The sequence below is a fragment of the Hypanus sabinus genome, chromosome 9, assembly GCF_030144855.1.
Source record: "Hypanus sabinus isolate sHypSab1 chromosome 9, sHypSab1.hap1, whole genome shotgun sequence".
NCBI lineage: Eukaryota > Metazoa > Chordata > Chondrichthyes > Myliobatiformes > Dasyatidae > Hypanus > Hypanus sabinus.
The window spans coordinates 52,125,155-52,147,703 of record NC_082714.1 but is presented as its reverse complement, the minus strand read 5'-3'; the positions used below and the strand labels follow the sequence as shown (position 1 = coordinate 52,147,703).

At 45.6% G+C, this 22,549-nt stretch overlaps 1 protein-coding gene across 1 annotated transcript in view; it reads left to right on the top strand.

Moving 5' to 3' along the window:
- The first annotated feature begins 226 nt into the window (after positions 1 to 226).
- baiap3 (BAI1 associated protein 3) overlaps positions 227 to 22,549 on the top strand; it is a 222,272-nt gene continuing 199,949 nt past the window's right edge. Inside the window, exons 1-2 of the mRNA XM_059978679.1 lie at positions 227 to 257; positions 14,967 to 15,110. Coding sequence (XP_059834662.1) covers positions 15,031 to 15,110 — 80 coding nt within the window. The 5' untranslated portion in view covers positions 227 to 257; positions 14,967 to 15,030. The remainder of the gene's footprint in view (positions 258 to 14,966; positions 15,111 to 22,549) is intronic.

The following is a 22,549-nucleotide window of genomic DNA, read 5'->3' as shown; positions in this document are numbered from 1 at the left end:
TTCTAAACTGAACTAAGATGAAATGAATGTGTGAAAGCAGGATTCGAAGCCTTTTGGTCTGATTGACAGCACCCGTGGGAGGATGAACTGGTATTTCGGAACCGAGAAACTTTGGCCCCGCCCTCGTGTCTGGGCGCTCTCCCGAAGTTCTGATAGGCTGGTCCGGCCTGTGGGCGGCTCCTCTCTGCTTCTTCCATCCTCAGCGCGATGTGTCTCGAACTGTCAAGAGTGCCCGAGGCAGTGACCGGCTGCAGCAGGTAAGGAGCCCGGAGACTGGGGCCAGGGGCGGATGGTGCACCCGCGATGCAAGTGTGGGGAACATGATCGGAGCGGTACGTTCGCAGCCCACTCTCTGGCAGCCGCTGCCTTTCCAATTACTTTATTTCTACCTGTAGGAATATCTCTCCTTCCTTGCCCCCTCCCCTCACTCTGTCCCTCTCTCACACTATTCTCTCCCTTGTTTTTTACCTCCTCTATGAATATCTCCTTCTGTCTATCTCCCTCGCTGTATCCTGTCTCCATCTCCCCTGACACCCCCCCCCCCCCCCCCACCATCGCCTCCTCAATCCCTCATCCTTTCCGTCCGAACATCTCACATTTCATGTGTCTATTTGGATTGGGAAAATCCACAAGATTGGTTGTTTACCCCCTTTTATTGAAGTGCACAGGACTCTTCCTTCTCCCTCCCCAGTCTCATTTTCAACTACCCTTCCCTCACAGTATCCTCGCCGTCTTGTCGCTCCCTCTCAGTGCCAGTGTGCGTATGTCTCTAGCTATGTCTGTCTCTGCCCGTCTGCCCCCCCCCCCACCTCGCTCTGTCACTTCCCTCTCGCTATCTTGCCCCAGTCTATGACGCCAGACTGTTTACAGTGTGAGAGGTGGACAGGGCTCCGCTGATTACGTCTCGGCAGTCTCCGGGTGCATTTCCATCACTAGCCGTCTGCCCCTCCTCGCTCTCCTCTGTTCTAACCCCCCTGAATGTTTCAAATCGAGCTCATTTCCTACAGAGCTTTCCCTTTCCACGTCCAGCTAGCTTTCCCACGCAGATCTTCCTTTTTCTTTATATTTCACTTTAATCGATTTTAACCTCAAAAACCTGAAAACCCCGTGCTCCCCCCTCCCCTGCCACCCCACTCGCCGCCAGTCGTTGTGTTTGCTGAAAGAGCAGTCGCGTTAGGAAAAATTACTCTCCCCTTGCTGAGTAAGAGAGTCACAGACAGGTGCCGTACGCCGGCGAGACTGGTTTACCCAGACACCGTGAAACAAAGTTCAGTCCAGAATGGCGGGTCGAAGCGCCGCTTCAAGCGCCCGGAGCTTCCTTGAGGAACCAGCTCGCGGGATTTAATTCACCGAGGAACGGCTGCGAGTCTTCACCCAGTCTGGGCCGATTTCACAACAGGCGTTTGGGAAGTTGGGACACACTTGCCCAAAGGTGTGTGGGAGGGAGCAACAAATGGGATGTTGCAAGCCCAAAGTATGAACGCAGGGCTGATTCTCTCTGTTTGTGAAGATTGGTTGCGTACTGCACATTTCCTTCCTTTCTACCACAACACGTTTTCGAGAATCCTTGGTTGGTACATTACCCTGTGCCCACATCATTGGCGCCTGATGCCTTTGGTTCTAGTTCTCGCACGTGGGCTGACTTCCGAATTAGTTGCAACATTTCCACTTGGCCAAGATACCCAGCCCCAGCAAGCCAATAGCATGTCCACTTGCCAATCCACATATATTAACCTTACTAAAGCGCAGTTAAACACTATCGACAGAAGGGTTTAACCTAACGACAGCCTGTCTCCTGCTCTTCCCCCGCTGCGCTAGAGAAAATCACACAAAATTAAGTATTCGTGGTCTCCATAACGTGCGATGGCAGAGTCACGGCCATTGGGTTTACTCTGAGTGGAGAAGCCGTTGACTGCCAGATACCCCGCTGTCACCGACCAGGAACCAGCAACCTTCCTGCTGGAGGACCGAGCGGCTCTTTGATCTCTAGGCGATGGAAGGCGGTGGTGGGTGGACTGAGAAGGCGTTGGACGACAAGGGTTGGAGAATGGACCCGTGCAGCGCAGGTCGCTGCAAGACCACCCGTCCGCGGATGGAATACCAGCGGTTAAACGGCTGAACAGTGGATTCCAACTCTCTGCTGGGATGCACCCAGTGAGACTAATGGAGAGCATTTTGGAGAACCAGGCTGGAAAACAGTCAAAAATGGGAGAGCACCCGCAGGAGAGCTGAACGTTGTTGAAGGGCCAGGTCCCCTTGAGCACCCTGTCAGTGTGCTAGATACCATTGCACCAGTTCTCTGTAAGTGGGCTAGGCCCTACTAGATCACGGCTGGAGGATTGAATACTGGTATGCTGGGCACCAGGACATCAAAGCACCTCTGGGAATGTGCAGGCCAGGTATTAGGGGATTGAGAGCACAGGTAGACAGGATTTCTCTAAGAATGCATGGCAGGGATTCCTCGGGGAATATCACTCTAACAGGTAGTCCCAATATCCAGGTCTCTGACAGATACAGTATGACTAGTGTCTTCATATTCCCTGAGGTGTTATTAATACCTTTGAAGTTTATTCCCAGACAGGCTCGGTGCACCTTTGGGCTGTCTGAGCACTGATGTATTATATTTAGAAGTGCTGTGTACCTGTGCAGGGTCATTGAGTCATGGCAAATAGAAACAGGCTCTGCAGTGATAGTGACAGCCACCAAGAATCTACCTACTCTAATCCTATTTTTCAACGCAGCCTGTGAGCTTCTGTTTGGTTTCCAATGTTCACCTAAGTATTTCTTAAAATACTCGAGAGTACCTGCCTCTAACAGGCATTATGTTCAGATTTCAACCATCCTCTGATCTTCCTCGAGGGCCCTCTCTTATGTCTATTCCCTTTGGACATCTTTGCTATGGAGAAAATATTCTCCTTGCTATTCTACCTATACCACTCAACATGTTCTATATCACACATCCCCTCATCCCCGAGTTCTGCCCCTCATCCCCGAGTCTTCTCAAAGAAAAGAGAAAGAAACCAATCTCACCAGTACCAACCCCCCCCCCACCCAGTCTCTACTCACAGCTGAAATGCTACATCTCTGTCAACATTTGGTGAATCTTCTTGTATATTTGTGGATTGCATTATATTCTATGTACCAAAATAGTTTTCAGCTGGAGAGGTTCTGTGCCCATGTGCATTTCCATTGTGTTGGTTTTGTGAGCCCACATGGTGCATTCCAGGCAGTGTGATCCCACAGAATTCTACAGGTAACTCCAAAAGAGTCTGTACACCCTTGTAAAGTATTCTCAGAGTAGTATTTAATATTGGTTCCATGTACCCTTCCAGTATACTCCTGGATGTGTTCCATGAATTTAAAGCAGAATGAGTATTAATGAGGCGGGAGTTAAATTTTGGGGCCAAAGATACAAGGAGAATATGAGGATAAATGTTTTTATGGAGCATACATATGAACTGGATCTTGCAGTCTGGAAGGGAATTGGAGAAGACCTTGAGGGAGAATACTTTGCAAGTGTTCAGAGAAAGAATGGAAGGTGGCGGTGGGAGTGGGGGAAATGCTGGGATTCATTGCATTGCTCTGTTAATAGCTCTCTGAGTGCACTGAATCATTGATTTCTAAGATCATAAAATATAGCTAGAGTTGCTACCATTCAGCCACTCTTGCCTGATCTACCATCTCGTGAGATCCTGGAGTCAGAATCTGCATCAGGTTAAATATCACTGGCATATGTCATGAAATTTGTTATGTTTCAGCAGATGTACATTGCAACGCATAATAGTAAAAACTATGAAGTTACAATAACAGGTACATATTAAAAAAGAAAATTAAACAAGTAGTGCAAAAAGAGAGGGAAAATACTGAAGTAACATTCATGGGTTCTTTGTCCATTCATAAATCTGATGGTGGAGGAGAAGAAGCTGTTCCTGCAAAGCATGTTTCTTCATGCTCCTGAACCACCTCTTTGATGGGAACGATGAGAAGAGAACGTGTCCAGGGTGATGGGGCTCCTTAGTGATCAATGCTGCTCTCCTGATGCATTGCCTTGTGAAGGTGTTCTGGTTGCTGGGAAGTCAATGCCCACGATGGAGCTGGAAGAATCCACAACTCTCCGCAGCTTTTTCCAGTCCTTTGCAGTGGCTCCTCCATGCCAGACAGTGATGCAACCAGTTAGAATATTCTCCACAATGCATACACAAAAACTCATGACTGTCTTTGGTGACATACCAATTCTCCCCAAACTCCCAATGAAATATAGCTGCTGATGTGCCTTCCCTGTAATCATGTTAAATGTTGGTCCCAGGACAGGGCCCCAGAAATGTTGATGCCCAGGAACTTCTGATCCCTCAATGAGGACTGGTGTGTGTTCAATCAACTTCCACTTCCTGAAGTCCACAATCGATTCCCTGGTCTTTCTGACATTGAGTACAAGGTTGTTGCTGGGACTTCACTCTACCAGCTGATCCATCTTCCTCCTGCACACCTTCTCCTCATCATCTGAAATTCCACCAACAGCAGTTGTGTTGTCAGCAAATTTATGGCTGGTGTTTGAGCTGTGCATTACCACACATTCGTAGGCATAGAGAGAGTAGAACAATGGGCTAAGCCAGGCATGGGCAAACTACGGCCCGGGGGCCATATGCGGCCCGTTAAGCTTTTTAATCCAGCCCGCAGAACTTGATGAAATTATATTAATAAACCTTGTTAACGTTTTTTCCCCGCAATTCTGGCGTTTTCCCAATAGATGACGCACTCTATATACATTGACCTTTGTTGAGGTGCAGCGTATTACTCCACATTTGCGCTGTACTCTTTGTTCGGCTCGACCTATTTGTGTGAACAGGCGTTCAGCATCATGAACATCAACAAAGCCAGCCACAGATCCAAGTTAACTGACCAACACCTCAGATCCATCCTGAGAATCGCCACAACAAAACTAAATCCAGACTTTGATGCACTGGCTAAAAAGGGAGACCAACAACACTGTTCCCACTGAAATTAAAAATAAGTTTCTTCGTTGTATTATGTAAAAAATGCATTTGAAAATATTTTTTTCAATAAGCCTTACATGTTACATGTCATTTCTGTTAAGTGAGTACAGGTGCAGGTGCACATACGTTCTCAAAATAAAAAAGGCGCAAATAACGCGCTCCACATACTGGAGCGCTGTCACTGTTCTGTCCTTGTGCTGGTCGTTGTTGAGTTTTGGCACAGGGGACAATTGAATAAGAAGGAGCAGGACAAGTAGACCTGCATCTCCTACCATTTTTGAAATAAAGACAGTCAGGAGGAGAGTGATGATGATAATATCTTGAAGGATAACAGAATTTTCAGTGCTTTAAAATAATAACTGTTACTATTAAAAAAAGCTGTATTTTATTCATTTAATTTTCAGTGTTTTAAAAGTCATTTCAATAAATAGCTAAATACCATGGGACTTCAAAGACAGATATTTTGTTGTAATGCATTTGTTCATTTTCAATTGAAATTAAAGCACATGTTTTCTACGTATCCCATGATATTTTATTTTCTCTTATGAGGTGTATTACCAAAACACTCCATCCATCTGCTCCTGGTCCGGCCCCCCTGTCAAATTTTAGAACCCTTTGTGGCCCACAAGTCAAAAAGTTTGCCCACCCCTGGGCTAAGCACACATCCTGGTGCTGATTATCAGCAAGGAGGAGATGTCGTTTCTGATCCACACAGACTGTGGTCTCCTGGTGAGGAAGTGAAGGATCAGGCTGCAGAGGGAGGTTCAGAGACCTAGGTTTCAGAGCCTGCTAATTAGAACTGAGGGCATGACTGTGTTGAATGTTGAGCTGAAGTCAAAAATCTACAGCCTGACAGAGGTGTTGATGTTGTCCAGGTGATTCGAGGCCAAGTGAGGAGCCAGTAAGGATGCATCCGCCGTAGACCTATTGTGGCGATAGGCAAATTGCAGCAGGTCAGGTCCTTGCTTAGGCAGGAGTTGATTCTAGCCATGACCAATCTCTCAAATCTCTCACAGTAGATTTGAGAGGATTAGAATATAAAAGCAAGGTTGTAATGTTAAGGCTTTATACGGTGCTGGTAAGGGCTCATTTGGACTATTGTGAGCAGTTTTGTTCCCATTATCTGAAAAAGGATGTGCTGATGTTTGAGAGGGTTCAAAGGAGGTTCATGAAAATGATTCCAGGATTGGCAGGTTTATCATATGAGGAGCATTTGATGGCTCTGGGTCTGCTCTCACTGGAATTCAGAAGAATGAGAGGGGGATCTCATTGAAACCTATCAAATGTTGAAAGACCTCAATTGAGTAGATTTGGAAAAGATGGTGAGGGAGTCCAAGGCCAGGGGACACCACCTCAGAATAAAGGGATATCGATTTGGAATGGAGATGAGGAGGAATTCCTTTAGTCAGAGAGTGGCGAATCTGTGGAATTTGTTGCCACAGATGGCTGTGCAGGCAAGTCATCGGGTATATTTAAGGCAGAGGATAAAAAATTCAGCATTAGCCAGAGCATGAAGGGTTATGGGGAGAAAACAGGAGATTAGGGCTGAGAGGGAAATGGATCAGCCACGATGAAATGTTGGAGCAGATTCAATGGGCCAAATGGTCTTATGATGTGAGTGCCACTAAGTGATAGTTGTTGAGGCAGCTCACCCTGTTCTTCTTGGGCACTGGTACGATTGTCACCTTTTAGAAGCAGTTGGGTATCTCCAACTGCAGCAGAGAGAGATTGAAGATGTCCTTGAACACTCTCGCCTGTAGGTTGGCATAGGTTTTCAGAACCCTACCAGGTACACCATCAGGGCCCGACATCTTGGGAGGGTTTACCCTCTTGAAAGATCTTCTGATGTTGTCCTCCAAATCAAGGATCACAGGGTTACCAGATGCTTCAGGGATTTGCACAGATGTAGTTTTATTCTCCCTTTCTGGTGTGTTCTTGAAGGTACACACTTATCCATAAAGGTCTTGATGAAGTTGGTGACAACTGTGGCTTATTCATTCATATTCAAAGATGAATCCCTGAATGTTGTCCAGTCCACCAACTCGAAGCAGTCCTGTAAGCCCTCCTCTGCCCCCCATTGACCATACTTTCTTGGTCCTTACCACTGGTGCTGCGTTCTTTAGTCTCTGCCTATATGTTGGGAGTAGAAGTACAGTCAGATGATCAGATTTTCCAAAGTGTGGACACGAGCTTGCATAGTCAACGTACTTGGTAGTGTTATAACAGTGGTCAAACGTGTTGGCTCCTCTGGTTCCACAAGTAAAATGTTGAATAGTAGGTGTTCAGAGGCTGGCCTGGTTGAAATCTCCCTCAGTGATGGAGAAAGCATCAGGTGTGTAGTTTCACGTCTGCTCAGTTTCTCCAGAGCCTGCCTGACATTGGCCTGAGATGGAATGTACATCACTACCAGGATGATGGTGGAAAACTGGCTTGGCAGATAAACATTTGACCACTAGATGTTCCAGGTTGGACTGAGCCAGAGTACCACATTTGTGCATTATGATGAGTTAATCATAAGGTATACCCCATTTCCTCTGCCTTTAAAAGACCCAGCTGTCCTGTCTTTGCGGAGAATCATGAGGCCATCGAGCAGCAGTACTGCAAACATCAAGTTATACAACAAGAGAACTAGTCCTTCAGCCCAGCTGGTCCTTGCCAACCAAGACCGCCCACCCATGTTAGTCCTATTTGCCAATGTTTGACCTATAATCTCATCAGCCTTTCAATCCATGTACCTGTTTAACTGTCAATTAAAAATTGTTATTGTACCTGCCTCAGCAACTACTCTGGCAGCTGATTCTTCATAGATACCACCCTTTGTGTAAAAAAAAAGTTGCTTCTCAAGTTGCTTTTAAATCTTTCTCTTCTTACCTTAAACCTATGCCCTCTAGTTCTTGATTCCCCAATTCTGGGGAAAAAAGATTGAGTGCATTCAATCTATCAATGTCCCTCATAATTTTATACACCTCTATACGATCAACTCAAAATCTCTAATGCTCCAAGGAATAAAGTCCTTCATAATGGATTCTTCAAATCATTATCACTCTTCTGTAAACATCCCAAATCCCTTCTTTTAATACTGTGTTTGAAAATCTCTTTTATCTCTTTCTTTCATCTATAGGCAGTTACTGTTGAATGGATAATTCCAAAGAGTCATCCAGTCCCAAAATGAAGAAATGTCTTCTCATCTCAGTCCTGGATGCTGGACGTTGGTCCTCAGCACTTTGCCAGGGAAACACTATCCCTGTCAATCCCAGTAGGAATTTTGTGTGTTTCAATGAGGTCGTCTCTTATTCTTCTAAACTCAAGATAGACCAGTCACTTTACTTGTCCTCAAAGGACAAAACCCCTATCCTCAGAAACGATCTGGTGAGCCTTCCATGACTATCATGTATATTGTTCCTCAAGTAGTAAGACCAGAGATGGACAGAATATTTCTGGTGCATTCTCACCTGAGGGTAGGCCATTTATCCTCTTATTCACAATCATCTTGAGATTAGGCCACCATACCATTTGACTTGCTAACTGCTTGGTGTACTAATCCATTAACTTCTAGTGATTTGTATACAAGGACAGCAGGTCCCTCTACACACCAAAACCTTTCAGTGTCTCAGCATTTCAAAAATACTTTGTGTTAACTACTTTCTTCTGTCAAACTGAATAACATCACATTTTTCCCACATCATAATCTATCTGCCATGCCATCACCGATTCCCCTGAAGCCTCTCTATATCTTCCTCACAATCCACGTTAGTAACTAGATTTGCACCACCAGAACACTTGTATATACCACACCTGGCTGCTTCATCCAAATTGCTGATATAGAGTATATAAAGCTGGGGCCCCCACACCCTTCCCTGAGGTGTCTCACTGACCACGATCCCTGAAAACACTACTGATTCGTTTGATAAATAGAAAAAGAGCATTTTGCAAGTCAGGCAATAATTAAAACGGCAACTGGGTTAACATTTCATGTTGTAAAACTTCATCAGAATTCAGAACCTATATATTCTTAATCTCTGGTATCTATTTGTTAACGAAAGCTCAGTGCAGGGCAGTATATTACCCCCAACATGCTGTACTGTAATTCTGTTTTATTATCTAGTGTGGCAACTTCAAAGCTCCTTGAAAATTAGAGATACATAACAAAGCCACAACGTCCACTGGTCCACCTTCATCCGTCCTGCTGGTTACAGCCTCCAAAACGTTCAAAGCGATTGATTGTCCTTTATTAAATCTGTACTGTGTTTAGCCAGACCCATTCTGTGTCTTCATACATTATACTTCAAGGGGCATTCTGTGCTTCTGTGCTGTGCATCCCTTTCGAAGCTCCATGTACCTTTGTACATACCTGGAGGAATTCCAATAACACTTGCAGTATATGCTGGAAGGCAGATTCTGTGCATCAAGGCTGAACACTGTTAAAAATGCTTCTCTGCCTAAGTAGTGATTCCCAGACAGTTCTGTGTACTTAGTGCACGTCCACGGTAATCCTGTGAACCCATGCTAAGTGTTTCTGGAGGAGCGCCATGCATTTGCGGAGTGAGATTCCCTGTGCCTGGAGGGATTCTTTGTATCCGGGCAAGGTTTTTCCTGGAGACGCTGGGGTGTATCCTGGGAGGGCTTCTGTGTACCTTTGCAGGATATTCCAGAAGGAATTCTGTGTACCTATGGAATGTGTCTACGATATTCTCTGTGTCAGAGGGATTCTGCAGTTCCCAAGAGGATCCATACCAGCGAGGATTTATTCCAAAGGGGTTCATTAAGCCCACACAGAGAATTCTATGCTGTCATTCCATTCCCCATTGGCTTGTGCACATTTTCCAGTGGCTTTGTGGAACTATAACAGTATACTCTTGGTAGTTCAGCTTACTTCCAGAGAGCTTTTGAACAATGGTGCTGCATATTCACAAAGTTAATTGATCCTGTTTATTCCCAGAGGGGCTCTATCTACCTGTGAAGTTTATTCCTAGGATTTCTCTCTATTCATGTTTCCAAAGAGATTCCCCCACACCGTAACAATATATTCCAGGAGAGATTCTGGGTATCATGTAGAACATGCTAATAGGAAAGGGGGAGGGGTGGCTGGGTGCAGTCCATAACTGAGGAGAGAATTATGTACCTGCTTTTTATTCTCAGAGGGATTCTGTGCAACTGCATAGCAAATACAGGAGTTACCTATTGTAGTATGCACGCTTTGTGCAACCCTCAGCTTAGTCTAGGAAAGACAGTCTCTGGCCCCACTAAAACGTGAAATCAACGGTGCAAATCCTCTGCTTGTGTGGATGCTGTGTCATCTGCTCCCCCATTAAAAAATAACAGAAAGTGCAGCATATGCAATTAAACGATTTAGCTTTATAATTCTTAATTCGACTATAGGGTTAGTAAAGAAAACAAAAAGAAAGGGGCCCATTTTAACAAAACAGTCTATTGTGCACATGTTGGAGCTCACAGTTTCCTGTCCGTTCATCCTCCGTTGACTTCTCCTCAGGCGTCAGCAACTCCTGACCCCATTCCAAATCCACCCCGTCCTGCAGTCTACTTTCTGGCCTCTTCTCTCTCCATCTTCCATTGAACCAACGACCTAAAACAACTCAGTCTCAGATACACAACAAGAATAAAACACTCCCTTCATTGGACGGTGCACATTCCAAAGCCCCCATTATCTCTAGTCATAACCCAAACACTGCTGCTGCAGAACAGCCATTACATTGGCAGTGAAACCTCTCCTAAGGCGTTACATTTGTATCTGTATATCTCTGCAGTGTATTCCCCAAGTTCTCTTTACCATCCTGAAGGAATACCATCCTTGGGGCAATTCTGTGTAACTCCAGTGTATTCCAAAGCAGTTCTCTATATAAGATGATGAGAGGCATTGATCGTGTGGATAGTCAGAGGCTTTCCCCAGGCTGAAATGGCTAACATGAGGGTGCATAGTTTTAAGGTGCTTGGCAGTAGGTACAGGGGGGATGTCAGGGGTAAGTTTTTCACACAGAGAGTGGTGGGTGTGTGAAATGTACTGCTGGCAGAGGTGGAGTCGGGTACAATAGGGTCTGTTAAGAGACTCTTAGATAGGTACATGGAGCTTAGAAAAATAGAGGGCTATGTGGTAGGGTAATTCTAGGCAGTATTTAGAGTAGGTTACATGGTCAGCACAACATTGTGGGCCGAAGGGCCTGTAATGTGCTGCAATAACCATTCAGTGCACTGCCAGAGGAGTGCTTATTTCAGGAACCTAGCCATTGATTCCTGAGTGGGGGTGGGGGGGGGGGGGTTTCAGTGTCACAACATCCAGTTTTCCAGAAGAGGTTCTATGTACCTTTGCAATAGATTCCAGGAAACATTTTATGAACTAGTGTAGTCTGTTCAAGCAGAGATCCCCTGTACCCATGCTGTGGATTCCTGGACCTTTTAATTGTACCCATATCGTGCTTTCCAGGAGCGACATCTGTTCACCTGAGCAGTGTAGTCGGAGAGGGGGAAAGGGGGTGGGTAAGGATTTAACTATGATCTATGTGCGCATTGCTGAAGTGTTTTGTTTTCGTTCCCATGCAGTATAATCCTGGAGAGATTTCCTCTCCCATGGAGACTATTTCTGGAATTCTGTGTATCTATGAAGCTGAGGAACCCTCTGTATTTGTGTAATGGATTCCTGAAGGTCTTCTGTGTACCCTTGCAATAAGTTCTTGAAGTGATTCTGTCCTCCAAAATATGTAATCCTAAAGAGTAATTCTGCGGAACTTAATCCTGGTGCTGCTCTGCACACGCTTAGGCTATATGGCCCATCAAGTCTGCTCCACCATCTGATCATGGCTGGCTGATCTATTTCCCTTTCAGCTCCATTCTCCTGCCTTCTTACCATAGCCTTTCACACCCTGATTTATCAAGGATCTATCCACCTCTCCCATAATCTGCCCCTAAATATACCCAATGACTAGGCCTCCACGGCTGCCTGGAGCAACAGATTCCACAGAGTCACCACCCTCTGGCTAAAGAAATTTCTCCTCATCTCCGATCTAAATGGATGTCCCCCTAGTCTGAGGTCCTAGACTCCCCCACTAAAGGAAATATCCTCTCCACATCCACACTATCTAGGCCCTTCAATATTGGATAGGTTTCAATGAGTTTCCCCACCCCCAACCTCATTCTTCTAAATTTCAGTGAGTACAGGCCCAGAGCTATCAAACACTCCTCCTTTCATTCCTGGAATCATTTACAGGAACCTCCCTTGAACCTTCTTCAATGCCAGCACATCCTGACTTAGATAAGGGGCCCAAAACTGTTCACAATACCCCAAGTGAGGCCTCACATTGTCTTATAAAGTATTGTGCCCTTGTTTTTATATTTTAGTCCTCTCAAAATGAGTGCTAACATCGCATTTGCCTTCCTGATCATGGGCCCAGCCTGCAAGTTAACCTTTAGGGAACCTGTGCGAGGACTCCCAAATCCTTTTGCACCTCTGACTTTTGAATTTTCTCTCCGTTTAGAAAATAGTCTACACTTTTATTTCTTCTACCAAAGTGCACGACCAAACACTTCCCGATACTATATTCCATCTGCCACTTCTTTGCCCATTCTCCTAATCTGTCTAACTCCTTCTGCAGCCTCTCTACTTCCTCAACACTACCTGCCCCGCTCCCGCCTATCTTCATATCCTCTGCAAACTTGGCCACAAAGTCAACAATTTTGTCATCCAAATTATTGACATACAACGTAAAAAGAAGCAGTCTCAACAGACCCCTGTGCAACACCACTAGGTTCTGGCAGCCAGTCAGAAAAGGCTCCCTTCCAACTCTTTACCTCCTGCCAATCAGCCAATGCTCCATCCATGCCAATGCCTTTCCTGTAATACCATGAGCTATTAACTTGCTAAGCATCCTCATGTGCGGCAATTTGTCAAAAGCCTTCTGAAAATCCAAGTACACAACATCCACTGACTCTCCTTTGTTTATCCTGCTTGTTATTTCCTCAAAGAATTCCACTAGATTTGTCAGGTAAGATTTTCCCTTGTAGAAATCACGCTGACTTTGGCCTATTGTGCCATGTGCCTCCTAAGTACCCTGAAGCCCCAAACCTAACAACCAACTCCAACATCTCCCCAATCACAGAGCTCAGTCTGACTAGCCTTCTGCCTCCCGTTCATCTTGAAGAGTGAGGTGACATTTGCAATTTTCCAGCTCTCTGGAACCATGCCAGAATCGATCGATTCTTGAAAGGCCGTTACTAATGCCTCCACAATCTCTTCGGCCACCTGTTTTCAAAATCACTGGGTGTACACCATCTGGACCAGATGGTTTATCTTCCTTCAGACCTTTCAGCTTCCGAAGCACCTCCTTCTTCGTAATAGCAACTGCACTCACTTTTGCCACCCGCACTCTCGAACTTCTGGCACACTGCTAGTGTCTTGCTCAGTGAAGACTGATGCAAAATACTTATTCAGTTCAGCCGCCATTTCTTCGTCCCCCCTTTCTACCCCTCCAGCACCATTTCCCAATGGTACAATATCTCGCCTCTCTTTTACTCTTTATATATCTGGAGAAAACTTTTGGCATCCTCTTTGATATTATTGGCCGCCTTACCTTCAAATTTCATCTCTTCCCTCCTTATAGCATTTCTAGTTGCCTAAAGGTTTTTAAGAACTTCCCAGTCTCTAACTTCCTACTAATTTTTGCTCTATTATATGTCCTCTCTTTTGCTTGTATGCTGGCTTTGACTTCCCTTGTCAGCAATAGTTGTGTCATCCTGCCTTTAGAATACTTTCTTCCTTGGGATGTATCTATCCTGCACCTTCTGAATTGCTCTCAGAAACTCCAGCCATTGCTGCTGTGCCGTCATCCCTGCTAGTGTCACCTTCTAATCAACTTTGGCCTGCTCTTCTCTCATGTCTCTGTAATTCCCTTTACTCCACTGTAATACCGATACATTTGACTTTAGCTTCTCCCTCTTCTCAAACTGCAGAGTGGGTCTTATGATCATAGCCTTCTGATGGTTCCTTTACCTAAGCTTCCTAATCCAAACCAGTTCATTACGCAGCACCCAATCCAGATAGCAGATCCCCTAGTGGGCTCAAACACAAGCTGCTCTAAAAAGCTATCCTGTAAGTATTCTACAAATCCTCTCTCTTCAGATCCAAAATCAGCACCAACCTGATTTTCACAATCTACCTACATATTGAAATCCCCCAGGACTATTGTAACATTGCCCTTTTTCTGTCTCCCATTGTAATTTGTACCCTACATCCTGGCTACTGTTCGGAGGCCTGAACGTAGCTCCTCATAACGTTGGTTGTTATAGAAATTCAACGTACTGTTGATATGTACCGTATCAACGATTCCTGCAGCCTGGAGGAATGGTTCTCCATGCAAAGTATTCCAGGGGCGGTTCTGTGTACACATGCAGTGTGTTTCATTTACGCCATCTACTCCCGGAGAGGTCCGAGCAATGTTTCCTAGGACTGGGTGTGTGTATCCATCGACTGTGCTTCAGGGAAGTTTCCAAACACCCCTGCTGCACATTCCATGTGCCTGCAATGAATTCAAAGAGGGGCTCTGTATACCCATACATTATACTTCAAAAGGCATGTTCTCTTTTGTGCAACATATTCCTGTAAGAGTTCTGTGTTTCTGTGTGGTGTGTACTAGGGGGAAGTTAGTGCAAGTATATTTACATACTTTATGAATAGAAAGTGGATCATTGTGCAGAAACACTAACCATCTGTTCTATAGTTTGAATAAACTGAGTCTGACCTGAAAAGTGCATTGGACCCTTAACCCTTCAGCCACAGTGTTTGAGCGGAGTCACAAATGATCACAGAAGGTAAGCTTGGGAGTTTGGTGCTTGTGATCGCAATGTATAACATACTACCATGAGTGGGCGTGCCACAGATGCTGAGTCGGAAAAGTTCTGAACACGGTGTCGCTCTCATGGTGCTTATTTCTTCACTATTTGATGTTACTGGTTTTCCTCTTTCAGGCTTGCATAATTTCCTCCAGCTAAGCACGCCACCCTGCTCGTATCGGTGCCCAGAAGCTGCACGATGCAGCAGTTCCAGAGCCGCCAGTCACTTCGTCAGCCTGCGGCCAGGGAGGGAGCATGTTCCACTGACTGCAAGTCCAGGTAAGGTGGGTGCAAGCCCATCCATCTCCTTCTCACTGGTCAAATCCCTCCGAGTAATGTCTCTCCCTCAGGACCTTTTCAAATCCAAGTAAGAATATAACCCCATAGCACCCTGATGGCAAAGAAGGATATTAAGTGGAGCTGTGAAACTCTTGGATATTTATGTTGGTTGATGTCCCGTGCTTTCTGCTGAAAATAAGCGTTTCCATCCGGTCGGCCTGAGGTGGATTATCAAGGTGTTCTCGCTTGCTGCTCTTGACTTTTGGGGCTTTGAATCCTCTCGGTCACCAGCTGTGGGGTACATCAGCACAAAGCAGGACGTGTGCCTGAGCAACACACATAAAATTCTGGAGGAACTCAGCAAGTCAGGCAGCATTTATGGAAGGGGAATATACAGTTGACAGTTCAAGTTTGACTTCAAGTTCAAGTTTATTGTCATTCAGTGATACACAGGTATACCGCCAAATGGAACAATATTTCTCTGGACAAAGGTGCTGAACACGATATATATAACTCACACACAACACAAAGTAATATTACCACAAATAGATTAACAAATGCAGTAATAAGGTGCATTTACGACATGTTAAAAAGTAAACAGTATATCGCTACTGGTTCTTCATACATGATGAGATCTGGGTGGTTCTCTCAGCCTCAGGGAAGAAGCTGTTTCCCATCCTAACAGTCCTTGTCCTAATCGTACAGGACCTTCTGCCTGATGGTTGGGAGTCAAGGAGGTTGTTGGATGGATGGGAGGGATAATTGACAATGCTAAGGGCCCTGAGCAAGCAATGTTCCTAAAAAATATCTCCGATGGGTGGAAGAGAGACTCCAATGATCCTCTTAGCAGTCCTCGTGGACCTTTGCAGGGTCTTGTGGTCATATGTCTAAACAATTCCCATACCAGAGGGTGATGGAGCTGGTCAGTGGTGCTCCTGTAAAAATTAGGGACTGGAAAGCCTCGTTCTCCTCAGGAAGTGGAGATGCTGCTGTGCTTTCTTGGCCAACAAAGTGGTGATATCATCCATTATGTGCACTCCCAGAAACTTGGTGCTCCTAACTCTCTCCGGAGGAGCCTTTATTGTGCAGCGAGGAGTGGCCAGCCTGCACCTTCCTAAGGTCCACAATCACCTCTTTGGTCTTGTCCACATTGAGACTCAAGTTGCTGTGCTCACGCCATTCTACCATCTCTGTACACCACCGCATCATCATTGTTGCCGGGGCCAACTAGTGCTGGATGGGCAGTGAACTTGATGATCTGGTTTGAGCTGGATCTAGCAGTTTGGGCTGAGGCCCTTTGTCAGGTCTGGAAAGAAGACAGAAGGGGGAAGGGAAAGAAGTACAGGCTGGCAAGTGATGGGTGAAATCAGTTGAGGGGTAAGGCGAGTGGGTGAGGGAAGGGGGATGAAGTAAGGAGCTGGGAGGTGAAGGGTGAAAGAAGGAGTCTGATAGGAGAGGACAGGAGAAAGAGGAGCAGGAGGTGCATCAGAGGGAAGTGATGGGCAAGCAAGGAAAAGAAAATGGGTGAAAGGGAAACCAGAATGGGGAACAGAAAAAGAGAGAAGTGGGAGGGAAAGAGAAGTCAAATTGAAATGATGAAGGGTCTCGGCCAGAAACGTCGACAGTGCTTCTACTTATAGGTGCTGTCCGGCCTGCTGTGTTCCACCAGCATTTTGTGTGTTGCTTGAATTTCCAGCATCTGCAGATTTCCTCGTGTTTGCTCTTGAAATGGATATCCACTGGGATATCCCACCTTTTGCAACAGACAGAAGGCGCTCTACAAAACACTCGCCATGCGCCTCCTCTACACCTATCTCGATTTAGCTTCCCATTCCCATTCCAACATGTCAGTCCATGGCCTCCTCTACTGCCGCAATAAGGCCAACACTCAGGTTTGGCCTGCAACATGATGATATGAACATCAATTTCACTAATTAGTGAACCCCCCATGTCCACCCTTTTTCCAGTCACCGTTCTGGTTTTCCTCCCACCTGTTCTCTTGTCCTATCAGATTCCTTGTTCTTCAGCCCTTCGCCTCTTCCCACTTATTAGCTGCCAGGTTCTCACTTCACGTGAGCAGGCGTCCCCAGGTAAACTGGCAGCCAACAGTTCGCACACAGACTGTGCAATAGCCACCGATAGGCCTGCTTTTCTGAGAGGGGCATCGGATGCCAGCCTCTCCGGGCCACCTCTCACTCCGTTCTCCAGGGAAACATTCACCAGATCCTTTAGACAGGTTCTGATTGATCTAATATCATCATCTGTTGCTGGGACACGAGGCTGTGTAAAAATTCTTCTAACTTCTGATCTCATTCTGAAACTTATAAACTTTAGTATTGTCGACCTGACTCACTGTGAGTACCAGACCAATTATTTCTGCGTCAGATCTAGATATGAATGTGAGTTGTTGTGGTATCTGTCCTCACCTTTAAGCCACAAAGGCACCAGAGTATTAGCAGGAGTTGGTAATGACTTTTCTAAAAGTAGAACATGCTGTTCTCCTGTCAGGTCTATCATAGTTCCAGCCCACGCTTATGTGGTTTCACACCTGATGAGTATCAGAATGAATAATTATGCAGAAGATTGTTAGGTAAACACAGCTGGGTATCACTCAAAGCTTGCTTTTTACTTGTTAGGAAACTATGTGGACTGACATTGTCGATGACACTCAAATCTCAACAGGAAATATATAGTACTGTGTATACACTGAAATATCATTAGCATTTCACCAATCAAATTCTCAATTTGAGGAGCGTAAGTTCAATTTCATAAATCTCTCCTCATACCATTTAGTGGAATCTCAGCATCTTCCCTGATTCAAAGAAGAATAAAGTATTTGATATTGTAAAATAGCTTTGTAATCCTGGAGGTGAAATTCCATGTTCAGATTTCTCAATATGTGACTCTCAATGCTGAAACCCTCTCATACTTCCTTTGTGATTCAGATTCTCTCTGTTCCTCTGCCTCTATGATTCTTCCTGTTTTTTTTTATTTCCTTTTTCTCAACTACACAACCTGAGACAACCTGTAACTAGCACTGGATTTGAATGGGGAGAACAACACTTGATTATGGCATCAATACTGAGCCGAAAACAACTCGGGGGGGGGGGGGGGGGGAAGAAAGCAGGATCAGGGATTTTTGGCTGAGAACTGGCTGGATCCAGGGTGGGAATTTGACCTGGGAAACAGGAGGACAGGGGTAGTGACTGGGCTGGAATGTCGCAGGATCTGGAATGGAAACTGGCTCTGAAAACCAACAGTACCAGGAATAGGGACCAGTGCTGGGAAGAAGCAGGACCGGGGTGTGTGGCACGAAAATTAGGACTGGAAACCAGCAGAATCAAATATTCAGTTTGGGAACCAGCAGAGTGAGGCTGAGGGAAAGGCACATACAAATGAGATTAAAGCAACATCGAGAACAATTTTCACTGAGGTTCCAAACTGCATACCACTCCAAAGCACATGAACCTGTGTGCTAGACCACACGCACAGGATGCAAGAGTCAGAGGTGCCGTCCAGTTCATCTTGGATCCATCACTCATTGAGAGATCCATCTGGTCCATTCAGTTCATCCTGGGCCATCAGATGCCAGCCAGGGTTGGGATGTGGGGTCCTGTCATGCCTGCACAGGTAGACTCCTCCCAGTCTCCACCCAGTTACCAGGAGTCGCCTGCCACTTGTTTCCAACTCATCACCTGCAGCCTATTTAAACCCATCTGTCATCCACAGTCCTTGTTCACCCATCGAACCAGCCAACCTCGACCAGTTGTTCCTTCAGTTAACTTGTTGCCTGTTGTGTTGTGTATCTGTTCTCTCTTGTTTTGTGGCCCCTCATGGCTTGTTACTTTGCAGTTTATTAGTAAAAATTTGTTTACTGCTAAATTGTTTCCACTACTCTGATTTTGGATCAACCTCCTTGATATTTCCCGATAGATGTGACCTCCATTTCTATACTTTTTTTCAAATTACTGGGAATAAGGCAGTGAAAGTGTGGTCGCTAAATTTCCCACCCACCTAGCTTCACCTGCCATCTTCAAGGTCCCAGATGACCGAGGTGTGGATCTGGGAGGATGGAATGATGGGCTGAGGGTCAATCTCTGCTTCTGCTGCGTCAAACTGGTGTGACCGGGCGTCCACCTTAATGTTCCTGGAGCTGGGTCAGATGGAGATGGTGAGCCTGACATGGGTTAAGCTGGCTGGTCTCTTGAATGGATATCAGGTTCTGGTGGTCAGACCAGATCAGGAAGGGCTTGGTGTTCCCCATCAGCCAATGTCTTTGCTCCTCCAAGGCCTATGGCGAGCTTGTCTACCTGGGAGATGCTTACTGACCTCAAAAGCCTTATCACTCTGGCAATCCGTAATGATCAGCATCTTATGGAATGACCCTCCAGGTCATCGGGCAAAACTGTGTAGAGTTAGCGTGCACGAGAGGAAGGCACAAGAGTATGTCTTTCATCTGGAGAGATTGCCCTCACAGATGCATCCATCTCTGCCACAAAAGGCCTGCAGGGGTTGGATGGTGGAGAATGTGAGTGATGTTCAAACATCTCTTGAGCTCCTTGAAACTGTGGTTTGTTGCAACAGACCAGATTATGTGTGAGGTAGGAAGGTGAGAGGAGCATGACTTGGCTGTAGTTTCTGATAAAACTGCAGTAGAAGTGGAAAAGCCCAAGAAGCACTGTAGTGGTTTGAGAGCATGGATGGGGTCATTCAATGATAGCACGCACTTCCTCTCGGTCTATGATTAGACCCTGGGGTGAATGGACGTGACCCAGAAGGAAATGATTGTGGTGTGGAACTGGCATTTCTCTAATTTGCACTACATTTGGTATTTGAAAGACATTAAATGGATGAAACAGACATGGTCTTCGGGGTCCTTAGAGAAGATGAGGATGACATCGAGATAGACCAAGGTGGATAGATAGATGTAGCATGTCTCTTGTTAATAAAGGCTTGGAAATGGTTGGACTGTTGGAAATTCCAAAAGGCATCACCAGGTATTTGTAGTGGCCAGTGGGTGTTATGAACATCGTCTTCCATTCATCCCGCTGGAAAATGCGTATCAGTTTGAAGACACACTGAAGATCCAGTTTGGTGAAGATTTGAGTGGTTCAGAGGCACTATCCATCAAGGGCAGAGGATAGTGGTTTGTGGTTCTTAATAGTGATATTGTTGAGTCTATGGTAGTCAATGCAGGGATGAAGACTACCCCATCCCCAACTTTCTTTTTGACAAAAAAGAATCCTGCACCTGCTGGGGACTGGGATGGGCAATTTAAGCCATGCTGTAGCACTTTGGCAATGTAGTCATTCATAGTTTGGGTCTCGGGGGGGGAAGAGGGAGAATAGGTGACCTCAGGGAGATGGAGTGCCTGGAAAGAGGTCAATCACACAGTTGTGTGGTCTGTAAGACTGTAGGGTGCTGGCTTCCCTTTTACTGAAGGCGAAGGCTAAGTCACGGTATTCCTGTAGCAGTGTGCCCAGGGTTTCCACGGATTTACAGTGTGAAGCCAACTGAGGTTTCAGGCAGCTGGGACAGTTCAGCAGTGAACCGGATGACCAGACAAAGTGAGGGTTCTGAGTGGAGAGCCAGGAGCAAGTCAAGATGAGAGGAGTGTGGAGTGAGTCGATCAGGGGAATTCAGATGGACTCGTGGTGCTCTCCCATGCTCCCGTGTATAGGCTGTGTGCACGCTCAGACCAACCCAGACCCCAGGGGATGTTGATCAATGGCCGTGGCATAGAAGGGACGAGGAGTAGGCTCAGTAGGGAGTTCAATGGTCCAGAAAGTTGCCTGCTGCGCATGTAGAACTGTCGGTGTGCAGAGGAGGACAGAGAAAGTGAGTTGGGCTATGGTGCTGGACTGAGCTGCTAGACCCCTTGTCTCTACCTGGCGGTGCCACTTCCTGGAAACAGTGGGCATTTGACGCGTGGGTGATCAGTTGGCGGTAAGCGCACAAGTTGTTTCTCCAACGACACACACACTCTTGAGGGGGGCGGTTAAGGGAGCTGTATCGAGACAGAGAGCTGGTTGAGAGTGGCGAGCAGATGGTCAATGGATTCCTCTTTTTGATAAATGACTCCTTTAGGTAAGCAAGCTCCTCTGGGTCAATCGCTAGTCCAGGAAGTGTTGAGGAGACCTAACCCAAACACAGAGCAGCAGAGATTATTTAGCAGTAAATGATATTTTACAAATAAACTGCTAATAACAGACCGCAAAACAAGACAGAACCGATACTAAACACAACAGGCAACAAGATAACTAAAGGTTAGGAACAACTGGGTGATGCTGGCTGGTTCAATGAGTGAACAAGGACTGTGGATGAGAGCTGGGTTTAAATAGGCTGATGAGTTGGAAATGAGTGGCAGGTGATTCCTATTAGTGGGTTGGAGACTGGGAGGTGCCTGCCTGCGCATGTCTGACTAGGTCACCGTGTGGCTCATATCTTACCAACCAGAAAAAGACCTTTGTAGGTCTCGTCGCTGTTTTCTGCAGGCTAGCCAATCTTTCAGCTGTGCCAATATATCACCGCCTACATCCCAAACTTCAATTTTCTGCAATAACCTTTGTGTGGCACCATATTAAATTCCTTTTGGAGATCTAAGTACAGTGTATCCATCAATTCCCCTTTATCCACAGTACATGTTATTTTTTCAAAAGACTCCAATAAATTGGTCAAAAATCAATTCCCTTTCAAAGAACCATGTTGATTTTGTTTGATTACTTTAAAGTTTTTCTAAGTCTCCTTCTAAATGTATTTAATAATAGCATCAAACGTTCTCCCTCAGGCAGATCTTAAGCTAACTGTCCTGTAATTTCCTGTTTTCTGATTCCCTTTTCAAATAATTGAGTCACATTTACTATTTTCAAATCCAATGAAACTTTGTGAATCTAGGGAATTTTTGAAAATTGAAACAAACATATCAACTCCCTTGTTATATAATTCTTTTACCATCTTAGGATGAAGTCCATTAGCAACAGGTCCTTGTTGGCCCTCAGCTCCAACCACTACCCTGGTGGTTGTAACTTTGCTGACTTCTTCCCTCCCTTCCCATTCCCAAGTTAATGCTACTTTGAGATATTACTTCGATCCTCCATAGTGAAAACTGTGGTAAAGTATCTTTCTAACTCGTCTGCCATTGCTTCCTTTTCCCTGCGATCTGTAATGTCCGGAGGAATAAGGACAGCAGGTATATTGGAACTGTGGCTCATTTTAGCTTCCTCCAAGTCCCACACAACGATCTTTCATCCTGGGACTCCCTGCCCAGCAACAACGTGCATTGCCTTCAATCAGCACATGAAGCACAGCACTGTAAGGATAATCCGTTGAGTCTCTTCCTTCTCTCAAGAGTAATGCTTCATTAATAGAGAGAAGCAAGTAGGAAATATATAGAAATATTCGGGTCAGCCCTGGGATCAAAGAGTGGGTGGAAATCACTG